The 20,379-nt window shown below is 29.9% G+C and overlaps 1 protein-coding gene across 1 annotated transcript in view; it reads right to left on the minus strand.

The window, feature by feature from the left end:
• The window catches only part of LOC129756871 (gustatory and pheromone receptor 32a-like), a 36,274-nt gene extending 34,763 nt beyond the window's left edge, over positions 1–1,511 (minus strand). Inside the window, exon 1 of the mRNA XM_055753919.1 lies at positions 1,296–1,511. Coding sequence (XP_055609894.1) covers positions 1,296–1,511 — 216 coding nt within the window. The remainder of the gene's footprint in view (positions 1–1,295) is intronic.
• Positions 1,512–20,379: the final 18,868 nt, after the last annotated feature.

A 20,379-nucleotide genomic window follows, 5' to 3' on the forward strand; every position in this document is an offset into this window, starting at 1 on the left:
TTTCGTATTTTTTTCACTTACGGAAAAGCTACAAATATAGCTATGCAGCTGAAATAGTAATTTCAGAAAGCTTTCCGACACTTTTTTAGACAAATTCTTTCCTAAGACTTGATTGAGGTTCTGAAGAGTTAATCTAGGATTTAATCAAGGCCATATTTTAAAACATTATTTGAAATATAGAAAATGCTTCGGAAAACTGATTAGTTTATTGATAATAGTTTCGAATTGGAAAAAAGCAGAAGTCAAATGACCTGTCACATAATTAAATGGAGCTTGACAAAATAATGAACTATATTATTACACATGATAGACATGAACGCATTCTGGAAGAATTAATCACCAATTGAAAATAAAATCTTGTGGGTTATCGTAATATGTAAAGATTTATTAATTCCAACGAAATGTTCAAATGTGAAGTGCATAGCTCCATTGAAGAATATTTTATCCAACCAAATTAGTGATCACGGAAAAAGCAAGCATTATAGTTGTATGTTGTGCAGTTTGGATTTTACGAGAAAATCGACTTATATATTTGAAAACTTGGTTGAAAAAAAGCGAGACAATTTGACTAAAAAGCGAGACGGTGGGAAATTTTCGTAAAAAAGCGGGACTTGTCCCGTAAACCTCTAAAACTTTTGTTGCAACTTGTGAGCAAGTTGCTCATAAGGTTAAAAACTTTCATTTTCAAATTTTTGGAATCTTGTACAGATTTGCCAAAAAGTTCGTAAATTGATTAAATTAATTTTTACCCATTTTTTTAAGTTATTTGAAAAAATAAACTGTTAGAAAAAAAATTATTGCATTTTTGAAATCAGCGCCCCCAAATTAGTCTAAACCAGTTCTTAAGTTCTTCGTATCTCGGAAAAATGTAAATTGTGTTGTCTTGTGTGATGCATATTCTAAAGCTTCAAAATGTTTCCCTTGAAAAGTGCTCATTTCGATTACTTTAAATCGTTCTTTGTAAAAGCATTGGTTAATGATCGAAATAAAAAAATTTGAAAGGATTTATTTTATATTGATCAAGTTAAATAAAATTGTCAAAATCGTTTAGGATTTATTGACCTTCTTGTTTCTAGCTAAAATGCTCAAGCCACTAATGGATCGTTTTTTTTATTCTCAAAAATTTCAGGTGAAATTTACTCTATGGAGTAAACAAAAATTTCCTATATAATGCTGCATCCATTAGCTCAACCATTCTCGGGTGCAGTTCAAAGCATTCGAAAAAAAAATTACCAACTGTTCAGAGTCTGAGTAGTCATTCCGAAAAATCTCCCAATCGTTGGACGCCAGCTTACCTGAATCCAATTGGCGGCATTCGAAATGTCCGAGGTGTTGCCACTCTGCCAGAAGATGCTCACCAGACAGAAGGTGTAGAACAGCATGGCCACATAGGTCGGCAGCAGATACCGGATGTAGTGGAACCGAGACCCAACCGGAATTGTCCCATCCAGGGGGTACGGACAAAGGCCGAACAGTTTCGCAAAATAGTAAAACGATTTTATGGGCTGCATTTTGGGATTGAAAGCTCCGGCTTTTTTCGTCGATGAAGGTTCTCTCTTTTGGGGTTTTTGGTTTGAATTTCAATCTGAAAAACACACACACTTTAACGACCGGAAATGGGCAGGGTGGGAAATCGAGGGAAAAGGGCGTTTTATGGGAGCAGTTGCTTTGGCTAGTGAGTGGAGAAAACTCTAACTGGCTTCCGGCAAGTTTTCGTCCGATTGAACTGTGGTTGCGGGATTGCGGTTATCGAATTGGGCGAGAGCAATCGATACAGCTGATTTGGATTCTGCCGGGAAAAAATAACGTTTAAACTTGTTTCCAAAAAGTTTTGGTTCGCTTGAGTTGTAGGGTGTTTCCTTAATTTAAATTAAAAAAAAAAAAAATTTATTTAAATTGTTCGTTGGAATTTGACTGTCTTTTTTTGTCGTTTTTCCAGATTTGCCATTTTAGTGATTTTGTTATTGCCATTTCAGTGATTTGTCATTTTTGAAATTTTTGTAATTTTTGTAATTTTTGTCATTTTTGTCATTTTTTGTCATTTTTGTCATTTTTGTCAATTTTGTCATTTTTGTCATTTTTGTCATTTTTGTCATTTTTTGTCATTTTTGTCATTTTTGTCATTTTTGTCATTTTTGTCATTTTTGTCATTTTTGTCATTTTTGTTATTTTTGTCATTTTTGTCATTTTTGTCATTTTTGTCATTTTTGTCATTTTTGTCATTTTTGTCATTTTTGTCATTTTTGTCATTTTTGTCATTTTTGTCATTTTTGTCATTTTTGTCATTTTTGTCATTTTTGTCATTTTTGTCATTTTTGTCATTTTTGTCATTTTTGTCATTTTTGTCATTTTTGTCATTTTTGTCATTTTTGTCATTTTTGTCATTTTTGTCATTTTTGTCATTTTTGTCATTTTTGTCATTTTTGTCATTTTTGTCATTTTTGTCATTTTTGTCATTTTTGTCATTTTTGTCATTTTTGTCATTTTTGTCATTTTTGTCATTTTTGTAATTTTTGTCATTTTTGTCATTTTTGTCATTTTTGTCATTTTTGTCATTTTTGTCATTTTTGTCATTTTTGTCATTTTTGTCATTTTTGTCATTTTTGTCATTTTTGTCATTTTTGTCATTTTTGTCATTTTTGTCATTTTTGTCATTTTTGTCATTTTTGTCATTTTTGTCATTTTTGTCAGTTTTGTCATTTTTGTCATTTTTGTCGTTTTTGTCATTTTTGTCATTTTTGTTATTTTTTCATTTTTGTTTTTTTTGTCATTTTTGACAATTTTTTTTTTCTTGTAATTTTATTATCATATTTTTTTGAGTAAACATTGATTATACCAGTAACACCCTACAATCTTTCACGATTTCTTCAAAGGCTAGTAACAAAAAAGTTCCGGTCACTTCTCCTCAAAAAATGTTCAGTTTGGAAAGTTTCATTTCGCCACCACCCTCGGCACTTTGCTACTGTTTCCTGTCGGAAAAGTTCTGAGTGAGTAAGGATGGAGAGTGTTAGAAAACTTTTCACTTCACTAGGCTGCCCGTTTTTTTCGCTATTTTTCTTGCTCTTAGCTTCGAAACAAAAACGAACGAACGGAGGGGATGAGTCCTACCTATCAGCACCGGCACCTTATTCGAACGCGTTCAGGTTTTCAAGTTTAATTGAAAACCAGACACAATTCATTCAATGGGGGAGCGCTGCTCGTTCCAATTCGTTGATGTTCTGTTTTTGTTTTGTTAACAAGTATAGTTATCTTTTTCTTTTAGAGAAGCAAAAGCACGCTCGAACTTGGTGACCGCAATAGAGAAGTGGCTGGAGACACTTGTCGGGGGCAACAGCAGTGCTCTTTTGGGGGGATGTCACTTTGTGGCCTGAAAATTTTGTGAACCAGCAATAGCTGAAACCGTAGCAAATCGTCGTCCCGATACAAAAACTAGCCAAAGACTGGCAGCTTTCTGCAGGGATGGCTGCTTAGAATTCGATTGCTATCGTTAAGCTACCCCGGCCTAATAAATTGCATCAACCTGATGTGTTTGTTGGGTAATTTTGGGGGCTTTGCTTTGCGTTGGTTGAATGGACAATTGATTGGTTGTTGATGATGATGATGACCCAACCCAGAGGACTGTTCAATTGAGGTGAAAGCAATTTTCGGGTAAATTTATTTTTGGAAGTGTAAGAAACTGTGATTTGATGGACTGTTTGACTCGGGTCTTTGATATGTTGATTGGTTTTAAGGCTGTGAGAAACGGTTCATGATGAAATGAATATCTTGATAATCATTGAATTTCATCCTTGAAAATTTTAGTTTAAAAAATATTTCGTTTCATAAGAGTCTTTTAAAGGAGTTGATATTCGAATAAGCTGTCAACCAAAACCATTTTTTAATTAATTATCCTTAACTATTGGAATTTGTCATACATTATATCTTTATACCATAAAAAAAACGGAATTACGTCATCAGAACACGAATGAATGTCGGCATAATATTGACTTCAACTGGAACATTCAAATAAACAGTTTTTTCTACGTGCCCACATTATAAGAGAATGGAAAGACTTGTTCCTGTTTTCTTGTTTCTATCATATCGTTTTTGAAAAATTTGGCTACTCGCCGTCTTTACCGTCAGATTATGAAAGCGTGTAATTTAAAATTATTTGATTGATACTTGATCCCACTCATCAATTAGAAGCATTTTCGAAGAGCGCAAAACATTGTTTAAGTTAATGAAAACGAGGTTCTTTAATCTAAGCCATATCTATGGTCCTTCAATCAGGAACCCTCAACACCTAGTAAAAATCATGAAAATTTGAAAGATAAGTGGTATTCTTAAAATTTAATGGTCTCTCAGACTTAGAATCTTAGGTAAAGAGATTTCCTAAAGATTGTCAACAACCCAAAACTCAAAGTGAATATATTTAAAGGTGAAAATCTATATTTTTGGAAAAAATCATAAGTTATAGCTTAATTGTGATCTTGATCCATTTAGTGTAAAACATTTCTATTTTTTTTATCTCTTATGATGAATTGAACCCAAAGGAAACATTTAAGAAAACTTTTTCTTAAAAAAAATCGAAGTTTACCATTGCACTGCATTTATGGCATAAGGAAATTTACATCCATTTCCATCCATCCTATATTAGTGTCTAATTTTTGATCAAAAGTTAAATAACTCGGAAGCTGTTTAATTTTTCAATTTTCCAAAGTAATAGCATAATTGTTTTGCTCAATTTGGCACACATTTCTCGAACATTATATTTTTTTCAAAGAATTCTAGTTACGAGATTATTCCGAAAGATGAAGTCTCCTCAACCTGTTGAGATACTGTTGAAAATGACAACTATAATTCTGTATTTAATTTTCAGAAAGTTTCTCATTTTGATCAGTAAGATAATTTTTTTTTTTTTCAAAAATTTTTGTGTTCACTTGTTTCGAAAGCCTTAAAAGAGGGTAATCTCGTTTTTTTTCAATGACCTTAATTGAAGGTTGCGAGAGCTTTATCAGCACGTATCCGGGCCGGAAAAATACGAGCAATTTTGTATAAAATACTGACAAAATATGGACATTTGATTTCAAAATTGACGACCAAATATCGGGCAATATCCGGTAAAATTTTGTCAAAACCCGGATATAACTCATCAGAAAACAAAAATAATCGATAAAAAAAAAATCAAAATTAATCGAATTATTTTAAATCGTAGGCTTTTTCTTGATAATTTTTAAATGATAATTTAAAAAAAACTTGACCAAACAATTTCGTTTTTGAGGCATAATTAAAACAAAATTACTAAACAGTTTTTTTTTATTGTTTGCTTTGACCAAAAAGTGAATAACTCTGAAACAAATCCAGGTATTTTTCAATGAAATCTGGGAACCGGGCCGGGCCGGACTGTTCCAAAATTATATATTGAATATCCGAGCAAATCCGGATAAAATCCGGCAATCTGTCAAACCTTACCTTGATTACCCGATTTTACTTTTAAAAGAATCTCATGATGCTAGTGAGAATTTTTAGTAAGATTTCTACAATTGACCTCCCAGTGAAAACGTGTATCAGTGGCAAAAGAATAAATAAGTCCATATTAGAAGCAGCTTAGTTCACCAAGTTTTTCTCAAAAGAGAAGTAGTGTGAGATAAAATTGTGGAAATTGATAAAAGATGGTGAAGGTCTTATCAATATGAGCCCCTTGGAGCCAAAGGGGTATAAGTGCATGGAAGCTTATTTCGAAAAAACAGGCTTTTAAGTTGATGTGTTTGGCAATTTTCCATATATTTTTCAAAAAAAATTATTTTCTTTTGGAACGTAAAAGTATGTAAATAAAACTCTAAAAATCTGAAAAAATCATCAAATATAGTTTAAAACATGACAAATCGTTTGGCATCATTAACTCAAAATGAGCCTTAATTAACTCAAAATGAGCCTGAGAGCCTCATATGATGAAATATTAGTGGAAAAATCAATCAATACCATGACTGAAAAAAGGGTGCACCTACTGAAAAGATTGATATCTTCAAAGTAAATTTTCTTTTAAAAATCGTGTTTAAGTTTTCTTTCTATATTTTCCATGAATTATCACATCGTTATCATCAAATCCTTCTTAGTTAGAATGCATCAGAATCAAATAAATGGTTTTCATGTAATAAAAAAAAGCAAATTAACAACTGTCATATTTTTCAATGACTTACGCTTTAAAGTACATTTGTGGAATTTGTAAGTGCAACCAAACTTAAAGAACCCAAAAAACAAATTTTGGAACTTTAACATGAAAAGTTTTATCTTTTTATACAAATAGTTCAAACATTACTGCCACTCTCATAAAATATGAACCTTGTGTATTCTTCATTATTTTAAAGAAACTCATTTAAGCTAAAAAATATTAAAAAAAATAATAACTTAATGTTTACTTGTTTTAAAAAAAAGTTATTCAAAATTCAAGCTTCAGATAAGTTTCAAAATGAGACACATAATTAAATATTGATTATTCAGTACCTTTTTTTTGAGAAATTTAGGCTAAATAATGGTTAATGTATCCATGTTCGTAAACTTTCGTGAATATTTCGGCTTAAGGTTTAATTTAAGGTCAATTTTCAACCTTTTTAATGGATTTCAACATTCATTTCAGCCGAATTTTTGTAATAAATATAGTTTTTAGCGTTTTCCTTTAAACCATATACAAACATTCCACAATGAAAAAACATTCCATCGTTCAAATCTGAACTGCATTGAGTGGTGTGGTATTCATAATTTTGTCTTCATTTTTCCCGTTGACATTTTGTTCAAATGATCATATATTTTTATGATTCAAAATTTTATCGACTCAGTGTAATGATCCACGCCATAGTTTCATAGCTGAGATTTCAAAGAAGAAAGGAAGAGACCGAATAGAGTGTCAATTGAAGGCCCGCTCAGTTATTAAAATCAGTTCCCTTTTAAATAGCTCAAATCGTTAATGTCGAATTGGCATATATGTACTCAAATTTTTGGAGACATATTTATGAGTTGACTAAACAGCTCGGATGATCCAAATTTTTTTGGGCAAAGCTTGTCGTAAATGAATGATAGAAAATCACTGAATACCAACATGTCTACGATGGTTGTTGAAAATGTCTTAAACGTCAATTTGGATTATCATTTCTATGACGATTTCATGTAAGCTGGGCCAGCATCAAAGTAAAATTACTGTTTATGACGCCCGTGATAAAAATTCACTTTGTACCAACTTAGCTCTATTTGTCCAGAGGCCCTTAAAAGTTAAAATTTAGGGTCAAAACCGGAAAATGAGAGGCAGCCCTTAATCAAGTTTGATTGAGCTGAAGCTGTGCACAGGTTTGATTGTTGGGCCAATCTAAAAAATTTATGTATATGGTCGGTATTTGAAATTCGATCATGAAATTTTTACCATGCATCCATTGCCACCCACGTAAGTTTTAAAACTGGCATACTTTCAAAATCTCAATGTATTTATAAACTGTAGTTTAATGACTAAGCATTCTCCTAAGGATCAGTTAGAAAGTCTGTCACTTCTCTGTTGACATTAAAATATACCTAACTTGTTTTGTACTCAGTACTCAAAATCGTGCATAATTCATGCCTGAATCATTAAGTTTCATTTAAGCATCAAACTGTTGGAATATGATGCTAAACCAATACCTGAATAAGGCAATGAGGCAAATTAAGGAACTATTTGATTTTGAAATTTCCAAGATAACAGTTCAAAGCATCACCAAGGTTTCAATATTCTCAAAGAATAAACAAGTGAGATGGAAATGATATCATGATTAGATGTTCCATTTTCTGCGATTAAAAAAAAGTTTATGAAAAAGTTGAAAGTTTGATCGATCTGAAAACAAACATAAAATATTGTTGTTACCAGCATAGTGCAGGCATTAAAAATTGCTTGATTTTTCAGTAGGCTATCGAAAAAAAGTAACATGGCGATTTGATATTGCTCAGTTGGCTAGTCAGTTCTCTGAGTAGCCGATGTCTGCGAGCTCGCTCAGCAAACATAAAATCGCATTAGAAATGATAGCTCAAGTCGTTAACAAAGTCAATGCGAATCGCAATTCCTAAAAAATAAGTGAACGATCGAACTGTTACTTAAAGTCGGTACAAATCGGTTATGATAAAACGTCCGCCATGTTTGCAAATTTGCTCTCACGCGTGGGATTCAAGTGAGAAAACAACCTTGTTGTTCTCTCTGCGATAAGCAGTGAAACCAGATTGCTAGAAATCAGATGAATCATTGGGGAAAACTGTTCAATGTGAGAAGCTGGAAATATTGTTGCTGGCAACGGTTTGCATGCATTGAGAGCAAAACTTAAGCTCTCTCGCATACTTTCAGGATGTGTGAATAAGATGTTGAATATCGCCAAATTTGTATAATTCTTATCGCTTAAGCCAGAAATTAAAAATATGTATGTATATTGCCTTCACTTTGGTAGGAAATGCTGGTTTTTCGAGTGTTAAGCGATGATTCTTCAATGTATATGAAACGTATAACAAAGTTCGATGCGAAATAAACATACAAAAATATTTTCTGGGCGACCCAAAAGAAAACATCGAACACAGTTTCACCAGTAAATCATGTCCTGTTAGCAATTTTGGCACTGGTTTGCTCGGAAAAAAATGAAACAATGCCAAAAATGCAGCCTCATTTGATGTACTCGAGTCAAATTTTTATTTCAATTGAAGCTTAATGCTACCTCGTTTGGATTGCCTTCCAGGGAAAATTTTGAGAGCACATAATTTCTAATTTTAGAATGCATTCGAAATCAAAATGTGGCATCATTGTGCTATCAAAACACTTCAAGACATTGTGGCAAAACGAGGCATCATTGAATGTAGTTCCAAATTTTGGCATTGCCCAAAATTTATTCGGCAAAAATGATATCAAATTTTACGGTGATGATAAAACTTGGTAAGAGTCGACCCAGGAAGCCTTCAAAAGACATTTTTAACCTTATACTGTTTTCGTAGTCACTTAAAAATACTGTTTTTACGGGTTCGTTTCTTCACTTAAAAAAGAAACTTTTAGAAAATTTTGAAGATAACTATACCTATTTTTACTGATTTTTTTTCTTTTTCTCTATTCTTAGTGAAAGGTGTGAAAAATATGCTATTTTCAAAAAATGATGAACTTTTTCTTACGACACCAACGTTTGAGCAAAAAATTTCGTTTATTTTTTGCAAAGTTGGTAGATTTTTAAACAGTCAATGTCTCCCATCCCTGCATCATGTTCTAGTCGAAACTCAAACGAAACCGATTTGTTCGTATGCTAATGGGTTTTGATGATTATTAAGACAAATTGCCTCATGAAAGTACACTTTGGTAGAAGCAACAAATACATTGGTATATATCTTTGTAAGCAAAGACATCACGATTGCTGATGATGTCTTCGTCTATGATACGAGGCAAGCAAATCCGATTACCTTGAGCTGTATTTCTGAGGTAACGAATACCTCGGGAAAACGTTAGAAGTTCATTAGATTGCCTTCTTAGAAGGAACATTGAAGGATTTTGTTCATTAAAATAAAGATTTTAATTTTTTGTTTTATCGGCTCAATATATCTAATTTATTGAATAAGAAATCAATTGCAATTTTGAAATGTAACAATGTTTCTTAATGCTTATAAAATTTTTGCAATTTTTTTTTAATCATAATTTATCATTTAAGCTTCATCTTAGAAAGTGCTTGAACAGAAAAAAAAATTGTTATCACATATCTCAGAACAATTGTACACAAAATTTGATGTTCCAGAAACCAATAATTCAGAACAATGGTTTAATGCTTCAAAAGCAGTATCAACAACAGTATTATTAGTCAGCTAAACTCATTTCCACACTCATATTTTTCAATCAAACCGACAATATTTTCGGTTCTAATTAAAATCAGGAAAAAAAAGATTACATTCAGTGCACGTAAACAAATTTGTACGTTCCAATCACTAGTTTCTTTTTTTTGCTACAGTTAAAACCATTTATCCCTAAATCATTTGTACATGTTACCCCCTTTTTTCTGTAGTTTTTTTTTCAGTAGAGTTAACCTGAGAACGGATGAGGTTCGTTGTTCGGTGTTGATGTTTCAGCTCATAAATCATAGCAATTGTAAGCAGTTGATTACATGCTTTCATTGGATCGGTAATGGTTTCATATTTGTGTGATGCTATGAAGTTGCAGGAAAAAAAACACATTCATGCATTACACTTTCATCGATGCTCTTTGCTTCCAACAGCAACAAACTACCTACTAAGCAAAATCACTAAGATTGGTTGAACTTTTGAAAAAATGTGTATTAACTGGTTTATTTTAGTTTTAAAAATTTTTGGACAAAAAAAAAGTTGGCTGAAGCAAATGAAATGTCCAGGACTTCAAATATTTATGAGTAATTTTCTTAGTTTTTTGCTTTTCTTTGTTGATTTTGAATTGAAAATCAATTCGACCCAGCTTAGCAATAACACCGTGTGCCATTTATAGTCCAACACTTTTTACATCGCTCCGGGTTTAGTATTGAATATGAAATAAATTCCATTTTCACCTTCCTCACCCCCCTTTTCTACTGTGTGTTTGTGTGTGGTTGCTCAAACACAAAAATGGCACCTGCCGAGCAAAGGAAATCTTGCTCCCAGGTTTCCACACCCAGACAACCCACTGTACTAGCTGTTACAATCAGCAAATTCCGATCAGAAGGGCGAATGGTTTAATTGGTTTATGTTTGTATGTACCCGAGTGTGTATGAGTTTGAATTTCCTTTTTTTCCACAGGTTTTTGTGTTTACCCCTGAATGTATGCAGGGGATCGGAATTCGTCCTGCATGTGAAAAGGTGGCTCGGGAAAATTACAAACAAACATGATTTGCTTGTTGGCAAACACCATTTCCATGTCGTTTGATGAGGGAAAGGTCAGAGCCACGAATCGGCGTAAGCCATTCAAATGCAATTTATAGGAATCGAATGTTGTTGTTACTTTTTATATTGGCTCCCGGAGGCGGAGCAAAAAAACAATTTGTAGAAAAAATTAGAAACAATCATCGGCATGACGAATGCAATTGTGTCGCTCCGTGTCTGTATTTATTTACATGGAACATGTGATATGTAAATATGGTAATGTTGATCTGCCTTTTTTCCGTGGAAATTCCCTTTCGCTCGTGGAAATAAGGTTTTTTTTTGTCAAATCGTTTTGTATTTTAACATCGCTTATTATCATTTGTCTCTTGGAAGCTTAAATTAACACCTTTCACAAAAAAAAAATTAAATAAAATTTGTTTTGAAAACCTTTACAGAATGTTTTCAAATTATGCCCAAACGATGAAATGCTTTTCAAATCGAGTTAAAATGATTAAACTGGCAATAACACCAATTTTTTCTATAAAGAAAACTCAAACATGAATGAAAACATTAAACCTTTCGAATTCTCAACAACAGCATAGAAATGTAAAAATCATCCCATCAGCAGATCGCGAATGCAAACAGCCCAATTTGACTTTGTGACATTCGATTGCTATCCGAATTTTTAATCCGAAGTGGGGATCAAATTGGGGCCTAAAAGATTCAGCCGCCTCGCAATCCTTGTGGTCGTAAAATAAAAATCTGTATTAGAAAGCTTTCCGGAAAACAGAGAAACGGAATTACATTTTACCTTCCTAACCTTCATTGGGCCCGAACGCAAACATTCCTCGCAAATGGAATCGAAATGCGGCAGTTTTTATTTTGCAAATGAATTAAGGACGTGTTGATTTTATTCAAACTTTTAAAATCACCCTGAATTTAATAAATTTTTTTAAATGGTTTTTGATAATATTGAGTTGTCCGAAATAGAAAAAATTAACAGTTTTTCAAGGAACAAATGATTTTGTTCCAAAAGCATTCTAGAAAAAAATCAATCATCATGAATTATTCTGAATAATTTTGATTTGAATTAAAGCATTTCGAATAATTTTTAACCAAATAATTCAGTGTGTGTATTTTTTAATCGACTTTAATTTATTTGAATCATTCTCAATCAATTTAAAATACTTTGATTCATTAAGAATGATTTTCAATGAAATTCAACCAATTTCAAACATTTGATTAACTGATTAACATTTGATTAAAAGTCGATGATAACATCAAACAATTTCAAACATTGCGAACCATTTGGAATAATTTTGAATAACTTTGAATAATTTGAATTAATTAAAACAATTTTATAAATTATTTTAAATGGTTTTTGATAATTTTGAGTTTTTCGAAATAGAAAAAAATAACAGTTTTTCAAGGAACAAATTATTTTGTTCCAAAATCATTCTAGGAATAAATCAATAATCATGAATAATAATTTTGATTTAAATTTAAGCATTTCGAATAATTTTTTACCAAATAATTCAGTGTGTGTAATTTTTAATCAGCTTTAATTCATTTGAATCATTCTGAATCAATTTAAAATATTTTGATTCATTTAGAATGATTTTCGATGAAATTAAACCAATTTTAAACATTGCGAACCATTTTGAATAATTTTAAATAACTTAGAATAATTTGAATTAATTAAAACAATTTTGAATAATTTTTAAATCACTAATAATAATTTGGAAAAAAAAATTAAAAAACATTTAAAACAATTTTGAATGATTTTGAATCACTTAGAGTCGTTTTAAATCATTTTGAATCTTTTTGAATCATTTTGGATCATTTTGAATCATTTTCAATCATTTTGAATCACTTTGAAATATTTTCAATTATTTTGAGTCATTCTGAATATTTTTGAACCATTTTGAATCATTTTGAATCATTTTAAATCATTTTGAATAATTTTAAATCATTTTGAATCATTTTGAATCATTTTGAATCTTTCGAATCATTTTGAATAATTTTGAATCATTTTGAATCATTTTGAATCATTTTGAATCATTTTGAATCATTTTGAATCATTTTGAACCATTTTGAATTATTTTGAATCATTTGGAATCATTTCGAATCATTTTGAATCGTTTTGAACCATTTTGAATCATTTTGAATCATTTTGAATCATTTTGAATCATTTTGAATCATTTTGAATCATTTTGAATCATTTTGAATCATTTTGAATCATTTTGAATCATTTTGAATCATTTTGAATCATTTTGAATCATTTTGAATCATTTTGAATCATTTTGAATCATTTTGAATCATTTTGATAATTTTTAATCATTTTTAATCATTTTGAATCATTTTGAATCAATTCGAATCAATTTGAATCATTTTGAATCATTTTGAATCATTTTGAATCATTGTGAATCATTTTGAATCATTTTGAATCATTTTGAATCATTTTGAATAGTTTTGAATCATTTTGAATCATTTTGAATCATTTTGAATCATTTTGAATCATTTTGAATCATTTTGAATCATTTTGAATCATTTTGAATCATTTTGAATCATTTTGAATCATTTTGAATCATTTTGAATAATTTTGAATCATTTTGAATCATTTTGAATCATTTTGAATCATTTTGATTCTTTTTGAATTATTTTGAATCATTTTGAATCATTTTGAATCATTTTGAATCATTTTATATCATTCTGAATCATTTTGAATCATTTTGAATCATTTTGAATCATTTTGAATCATTTTGAGTCATTTTGAATCATTTTGAATCATTTTGAATCATTTTGAATCATTTTGAATCATTTTGAATCATTTTGAATCATTTTGAATCATTTTGAATCATTTTGAATCATTTTGAATCATTTTGAATCATTTTTAAACATCTTTAATTATTTTGAACCATTTTGAAAAGTTTGGAAATCATCTTAATCACGTTGAATCAAAATGATTCAAAATGTTTCAAAATGATTAAAAATGATTCAAAAAGTTTGAAAATGATCAAAATAAAGGAAAAAAATAATATAAAAAAAAATTTAAAAAAAATTAAAAATAAAAAAAAATTAAAAATAATGATTCAAATAATTCAAAATGATTCAAAATGATTAAAAATGATTAAAAATGAATAAAAATGATCAAAAATGATCAAAAATAATAAGAAAAGATTCTAAATGTTTAAAAATGATAAAAAATAATAAAAAATGATTTTGAATCATTTTGAATCATTTTGAATCATTTTGAATCATTTTGAATCATTTTGAATCATTTTGAATCATTTCGAATAATTTTGAATCATTTTAAATCATTTTGAATCATTTTGAATCATTTTGAATCATTTTGAATCATTTTGAATCATTTTGAATCATTTTGAATCATTTTGAATCATTTTGAATCATTTTGAATCATTTTGAATCATTTTTAATCATTTTTAATCGTTTTTTATCATTTTGAATCATTTTGAATCATTGTGAATCATTTTGAATCATTTTGAATCATTTTGAATCATTTTGAATCATTTTAAATCATTTTGAATCATTTTGAATCATTTTGAATCATTTTGAATCATTTTGAATCATTTTGAATCATTTTGAATCAATTTGAATCATTTTGAATCATTTTGAAGCATTTTGAATCATTTTGAATCATTTTGAATCATTTTGAATCATTTTGAATCATAAGGAATCATTTTGAATCATTTTGAATCATTTTGATTTATTTTGAATCATTTTGAATCATTTTATATCATTCTGAATCATTTTGAATCATTTTGAATCATTTTGAATCATTTTGAGTCATTTTGAATCATTTTGAATCATTTTGAATCATTTTGAATCATTTTGAATCATTTTGAATCATTTTGAATCATTTTGAATCATTTTGAATCATTTTGAATCATTTTGAATCATTTTGAATCATTTTGAATCATTTTGAATCATTTTGAATCATTCTGAATCATTTTGAATCATTTTGAATCATTTTGAATCATTTTGGATCATTTTGAATAATTTTGAATCATTTTGAATCATTTTGAATCATTTTGAATCATTTTGAATCATTTTGAATCATTTTGAATCATTTTGAATCATTTTGAATCATTTTGAATCGTTTTGAATCATTATGAATAATTTTGAATAATTTTGAATCATTTTGAATCATTTTGAATCATTTTGAATCATTTTGAATCATTTTGAATCATTTTGAATCATTTTGAATCATTTTGAATCATTTTGAATCATTTTGAATCATTTTGAATTATTTTGAATCATTTTGAATCATTTTGAATCATTTTGAATCATTTTGAATCATTTTGAATCATTTTGAATCATTTTGAATCATTTTGGATTATTTCAAATAATTTTAAATCTTTTTGAATCATTTTGAATCATTTTGAATCATTTCGAATCATTTTGAATCATTTTGAATAATTTGGAATCATTTTGAATCATTTTGAATCATTTTGAATCATTTTGAATCATTTTGAATCATTTTGAATCATTTTGAATCATTTTGAATCATTTTGAATCATTTTGAATCATTCTGAATCATTTTGAATCATTTTGAATCATTTTGAATTATTTAGAATCATTTTGAATCATTTTGAATCATTTGAATCATTTTTAATTATTTTGAATTATTTTGAATCATTTTGAATCATTGTTTCCATTTTGAATAATTCTGAATCATTTTGAATAGTTTTGAATCATTTTGAATTATTTTGAATCATTTTGAATCATTTTGAATCATTTTGAATCATTTTGAATCATTTTGAATCATTTTGAATCATTTTGAATCATTTTGAATCATTTTGAATCATTTTGAATCATTTTGAATCATTTTGAATCATTTTGAATCATTTTGAATCATTTTGGATCATTTTGAAAAATTTTGAATCATTTTGAATCATTTTGAATCATTTTGAACCATGCCGAATCGTTTTAAATAATTTTGAAGAATCTGAACTATTTTGAATAATTTTGAATCATTTTGAATTATTTTGAATTATTTTGAATTATTTTGAATTATTTTTAATTCTTTTGAATTATTTTGAATTATTTTGAATTATTCCGAATTATTTTAAATTATTTTGAATTATTTTGAATTATTTTGAATAATTTTGAATAATTTTGTATAATTTTGAATTATTTTGATTTAGTTTGATAAGTTTTATAATTTTGAATAATATCGAATATTTGGAATAATTTTGAATAATTTTGGATAATTTTCAAATAATTTTCTAATAATTTTGAATCATTCCAAATCATTTTTATTCATTTGGAATCATTTTGGATCCTTTTGAACAGTTTTGAATTATTTTGAATCATTTTGAATCTTTTATAATAATTTGGATGCATTTTGATTAATTTTAAATCATTTTGACCCATTTTGAATTGTTTTCATAGTGATATTTAAAATTCTGATTGATTTTGAAAATTAATCTTGAAATTTAACTTTTCGAATCGTTTTGCTGTTTTGACTTTTTTCGTTTAGTATAAATCTTTTGAAACATTTGGAAGTTTTTGTATTTTGAAATGACTCCGACACGTCGCAAAGACTTCCGTTCATTGAGCCTTCAATCGAAGGGTTATTGTGGGATCCGATTTTAAATTTCCATCCGACAATCCACCCACTGCTGAAATCCTTGATTTTCACCAACCTCCCGGAGGAAAGATTTGCTTTTCCAGCAGCGGTAAAGCTTCAAGTGCCATCGAGGATTTGATCCGTTGCCGGGATATTCATAAAAGCGAATCGGGATCGGAAAATAAAACTGAACTGATTAAAACGTCTTTCAGCGATGGGTGGTGGGTAAAATCATTGGGGATTTGTTTCTGGTCCGAATTGCTAGCGTCGTTAAAGGAAAGAAAGATTTTATGTTGGAGGCAGCGTCTCCAATTTTCACATTCACAACAGAAAAAGATTTCAAATGAAAGGCCAAAGCAAGCTACTGTAAGTTTGCTTACGATGATTTCAGTTGAAATTCCTCGCTGTTTCGAATGATGATGACGTTAATGATTTTCAAAGTGCACCTGATGATTTTCAAATGAAAATCGAGATCTTCAATTTCAAACGAAAATGAAAATTGTTATTTTTATGTTATTTTTTGTTCAATTTAGTTTTTTTTTGTGATTATAAACTATTTTAAAAGGGAACTAAGCCAAGAGCTCTAAATTCATTCAATATTTATATTCATTTTTTATTTAAGTAAGGGGAATTGATTTAAAAGCATCAAAAAATTCTAATATTAAAAAAATATTTTTTTTTGCAATTTTGATAGTTTGATTCTGTAAAAAACGTCCTATTAATTTGTATTTTTAGACTAATAATTTACTTATTTGAAGATTTTCAGCCAGGCATGAAAATGAAAGCGATGATTTTCAATCGAAAAATAATTCTTTCATTTGACTGTTATGCGGACCGGTCTGAATGATTTGTTTACTGACTTTCATAGCAACCTGAAACTTATAAGTTTTCATTTGGCGGCAAAAAAAGTTATTCGATTGTGAACTTCCAAAGCAGTCAAGATTCAAATGATTGAATGAAAATTGGAGACCATGGTTGGAGGACGTCTTTGAGGACATTTAATTTAAATCCTTCTCGAAGATTCTTCATAAAATTATTAAGGATTAAGGGATCACAAAAATTGAAATTTCAACTCAAAGGTCAAGCTCAAATAAATTTAATGTACAGCTTATTTTTAAAACCCTGAAGGTTTACTGTTTTTTTTTTAATGATATTCGCAAATCAATTTCATGTCGCCATTCCTGCTGATTGAAAAGTGTTATTTTCAATCCGGAACCCAGAAAGTATACCCAAAATTCATCGAGTGTGAAAAGTTCAATAGCTTTTTCAATGGAAACCAATAACTTTTCAAATTACTCATTTCTGGGAATCCAAAAATTCCTACTCACCCTTCCTTCCTGGTCAAGAGAAAGCCGAGCGGCCATTGAATAAACATTCCAAAATTCCATTGGTTTGGAAACCGGATTCAGCTCAGAATGGAATACCGGCAGAAATTGGAAACATCTAAATTAAAGCTCAAAGCAATAAACCTTCGGAAAGGTCCATCTCGAGAGCGTTGTTACTGCCAAAAGTTGGAGACGGAACACTTTCGGTAGACGGCTTTGTTTTCCGAGAAAGAACACCCCAATCACCGAAAAGTCCTTTTCTCAAAACTGATGATGGTCCAAGAGCAAACCATTTCTCGATTTCGTTGGAAAAAAGTTCGGTCGCCACCCATCATCCATGGTTGATGGAATTCGGAATTCGAACCCATTTTCCGGGCACACCGTCTTAAGTTGTTCTTTGTGTGAGAGGCTGAGCGAAAGTTGAAAGGAATGTCTTAATTTCTGTCCCGATTCTAGACAGTTTGATTGAGTTTTGAAATGAAAGACGAGATGGTTTAGAATTGTTATGCTTTTCGGAAACTTTTCGGTTCGGTTTTGCGATATGGGAATCGAAAATCATTCTTTCCAATTTAAAAATTAAACCCATCTGAAATTCAAATGATTCCATCTAAATAATCAGTCCTCAATTTGGGTAGTTAACAATCTCCGGAAATTTTAATTAGGTAAATTTTCAAATTTAATGAGATCCTCAAAATATATCTCCCAACTTTCAACCAACTAAAATTGTATCGAAGGCTCAACCGCAAAACGACCAACCACTTAAAAAAAAACCCATCTCATAGATCAGCATAGATGAATGTGGTTTTGGAAAGTTCCATCTACTTAGAGTTTCCTAGGTTCCGGTAGGCCAGAAGCTTTCCAATCCAATTAAACCATTCTGGCTGACCATTTTACCCAGACTCAGTCGATGGGCTTTGTACCTAGAAGTTTGCCGCCGAACAAAATTCGGAAAATGGATTACTTTCATCAATCGCGTCCAGACAGACGCCCGCTGCCGGTGGCCCTGGTCATGAATGGTCTTTATGTGCGGCGATTTATCATTCAGGAATCACTCTATTAACTTTCCTGGTTGGCTGGGCGAATTTTTTTCTAGGCAATTCTCCATGTGTTGTTCAAAAAACATTCTCCTCAGTGTAAGAGGTACCGTAAACTGGGGGAACTTTGATCAGCGGGGTAACTTTGATCAACATGAAATTTTTGCAGATAATCATCAATGACTAAGTATAAAGTTAAAATATCTCAATACTGTTTACCACGTTTGAAAGTCTATAAATTGAGTTACAAATAAGCTAAATTTGGTTTCCATAAGGAGATTTTTAAATAACTAAAAATGAAATTTAAAAGTCTTAAAATATCTCGTATTTGAAGGCTCATAAACAAACATCTCTCCTGATCAAATTTTAGTTTTTAGGAGCAATTGGGTTGTTTAATGTGAAAGTTCAACTTTTTTCTTGGTTTAGGTTTGGTTTATGTCTTATTTTTTTTGGTCATTTGATGATAATTTTTGGATATTGAAAAAAAGGGCATTTTCCACGAAAAAGCCCGTTCAGAAAAAATGGCTTAAATCCCTATCAAATGGTTAACTTTAAGGAAAAAAAAGAACATGGGAACAGTGCAAGGAATAAGGGAATTGCCTGAAGGTAAAATTTCATTTGTTTCAGGGGCCAAAAATTTGTGAGGAATGTCTATAATTTTTGCCCCTGATTGTTTGCAGCAACATTATCCATTTTTTGAGCATATTTGTTTTTGAAAGGAAGTGTGAAAAATTCAATTGATTCCAAACAAAAAATTACTGTTATCGATTTTTTGAGCCTTCTGTGCTTAATGGCATCAAAACAATAAATTTGAAGATGTTGAGATACGTTAAAACCATTGTGATCAAAGTTACCCCGAAACTCGAAATCTGGTTTTGTAATAAACATTTAATTAAAACCACTAATGTCGTTGGAATTTAATGTAACCAATGATCATGTTAAATACTCCTCACCTCAATGAGTGATTTAAAGCTTTTAGGTATTACGAAAAAGCAACCCCTTCCAAAATATTCAAAAATGAATGAAAAAAGTGATCAAAGTTCCCCTAGTTTACGGTACCTACATGAAACATTGGCCCTTTTTCGATCTTGTAAAACAGTTATACAATTCAAACACAGATTCAAATAAAGAATATTTGAATTAAACAGAGTTTAAATTTCATGTACCTATTGAAACCACATGCGTGGCCGAATAAGGAATGTGATTGACCGCAAAGGATGGATTATGGATTAAAAACGAGCTAATAATAGATTACTTCTTTATTTTAAAATTGTTGTGAAATCTAAGTGTTAAAAGTCGCGTTCAATTTGGTCTCGTTAAACCCAAGCTATATGATTGTAAGGATATCCTTTTGAATTTTTTTCAACAACAGTTTCAAAACAAAATTTGTGAAAATCAACACCCTTTCAATTTTTTTATCGATGTTAAATCAGTTGCTTTTCCTAATTTATTAGAAAATGTTGCTTGTATGGAATCTATTTTTTACGATGGCAATGGATGTATGGAAAAAATTGCACGATAAAATTTTGAAATTCGACCATATATGTACATTTTAAAGATTGGATTCAACAAACTGAACTGTGCAAAATTTCAGGTCAATTGGAGTTGA

Source organism: Uranotaenia lowii, chromosome 3 (assembly GCF_029784155.1).
Source record: "Uranotaenia lowii strain MFRU-FL chromosome 3, ASM2978415v1, whole genome shotgun sequence".
Classification (NCBI taxonomy): Eukaryota; Metazoa; Arthropoda; class Insecta; order Diptera; family Culicidae; genus Uranotaenia; species Uranotaenia lowii.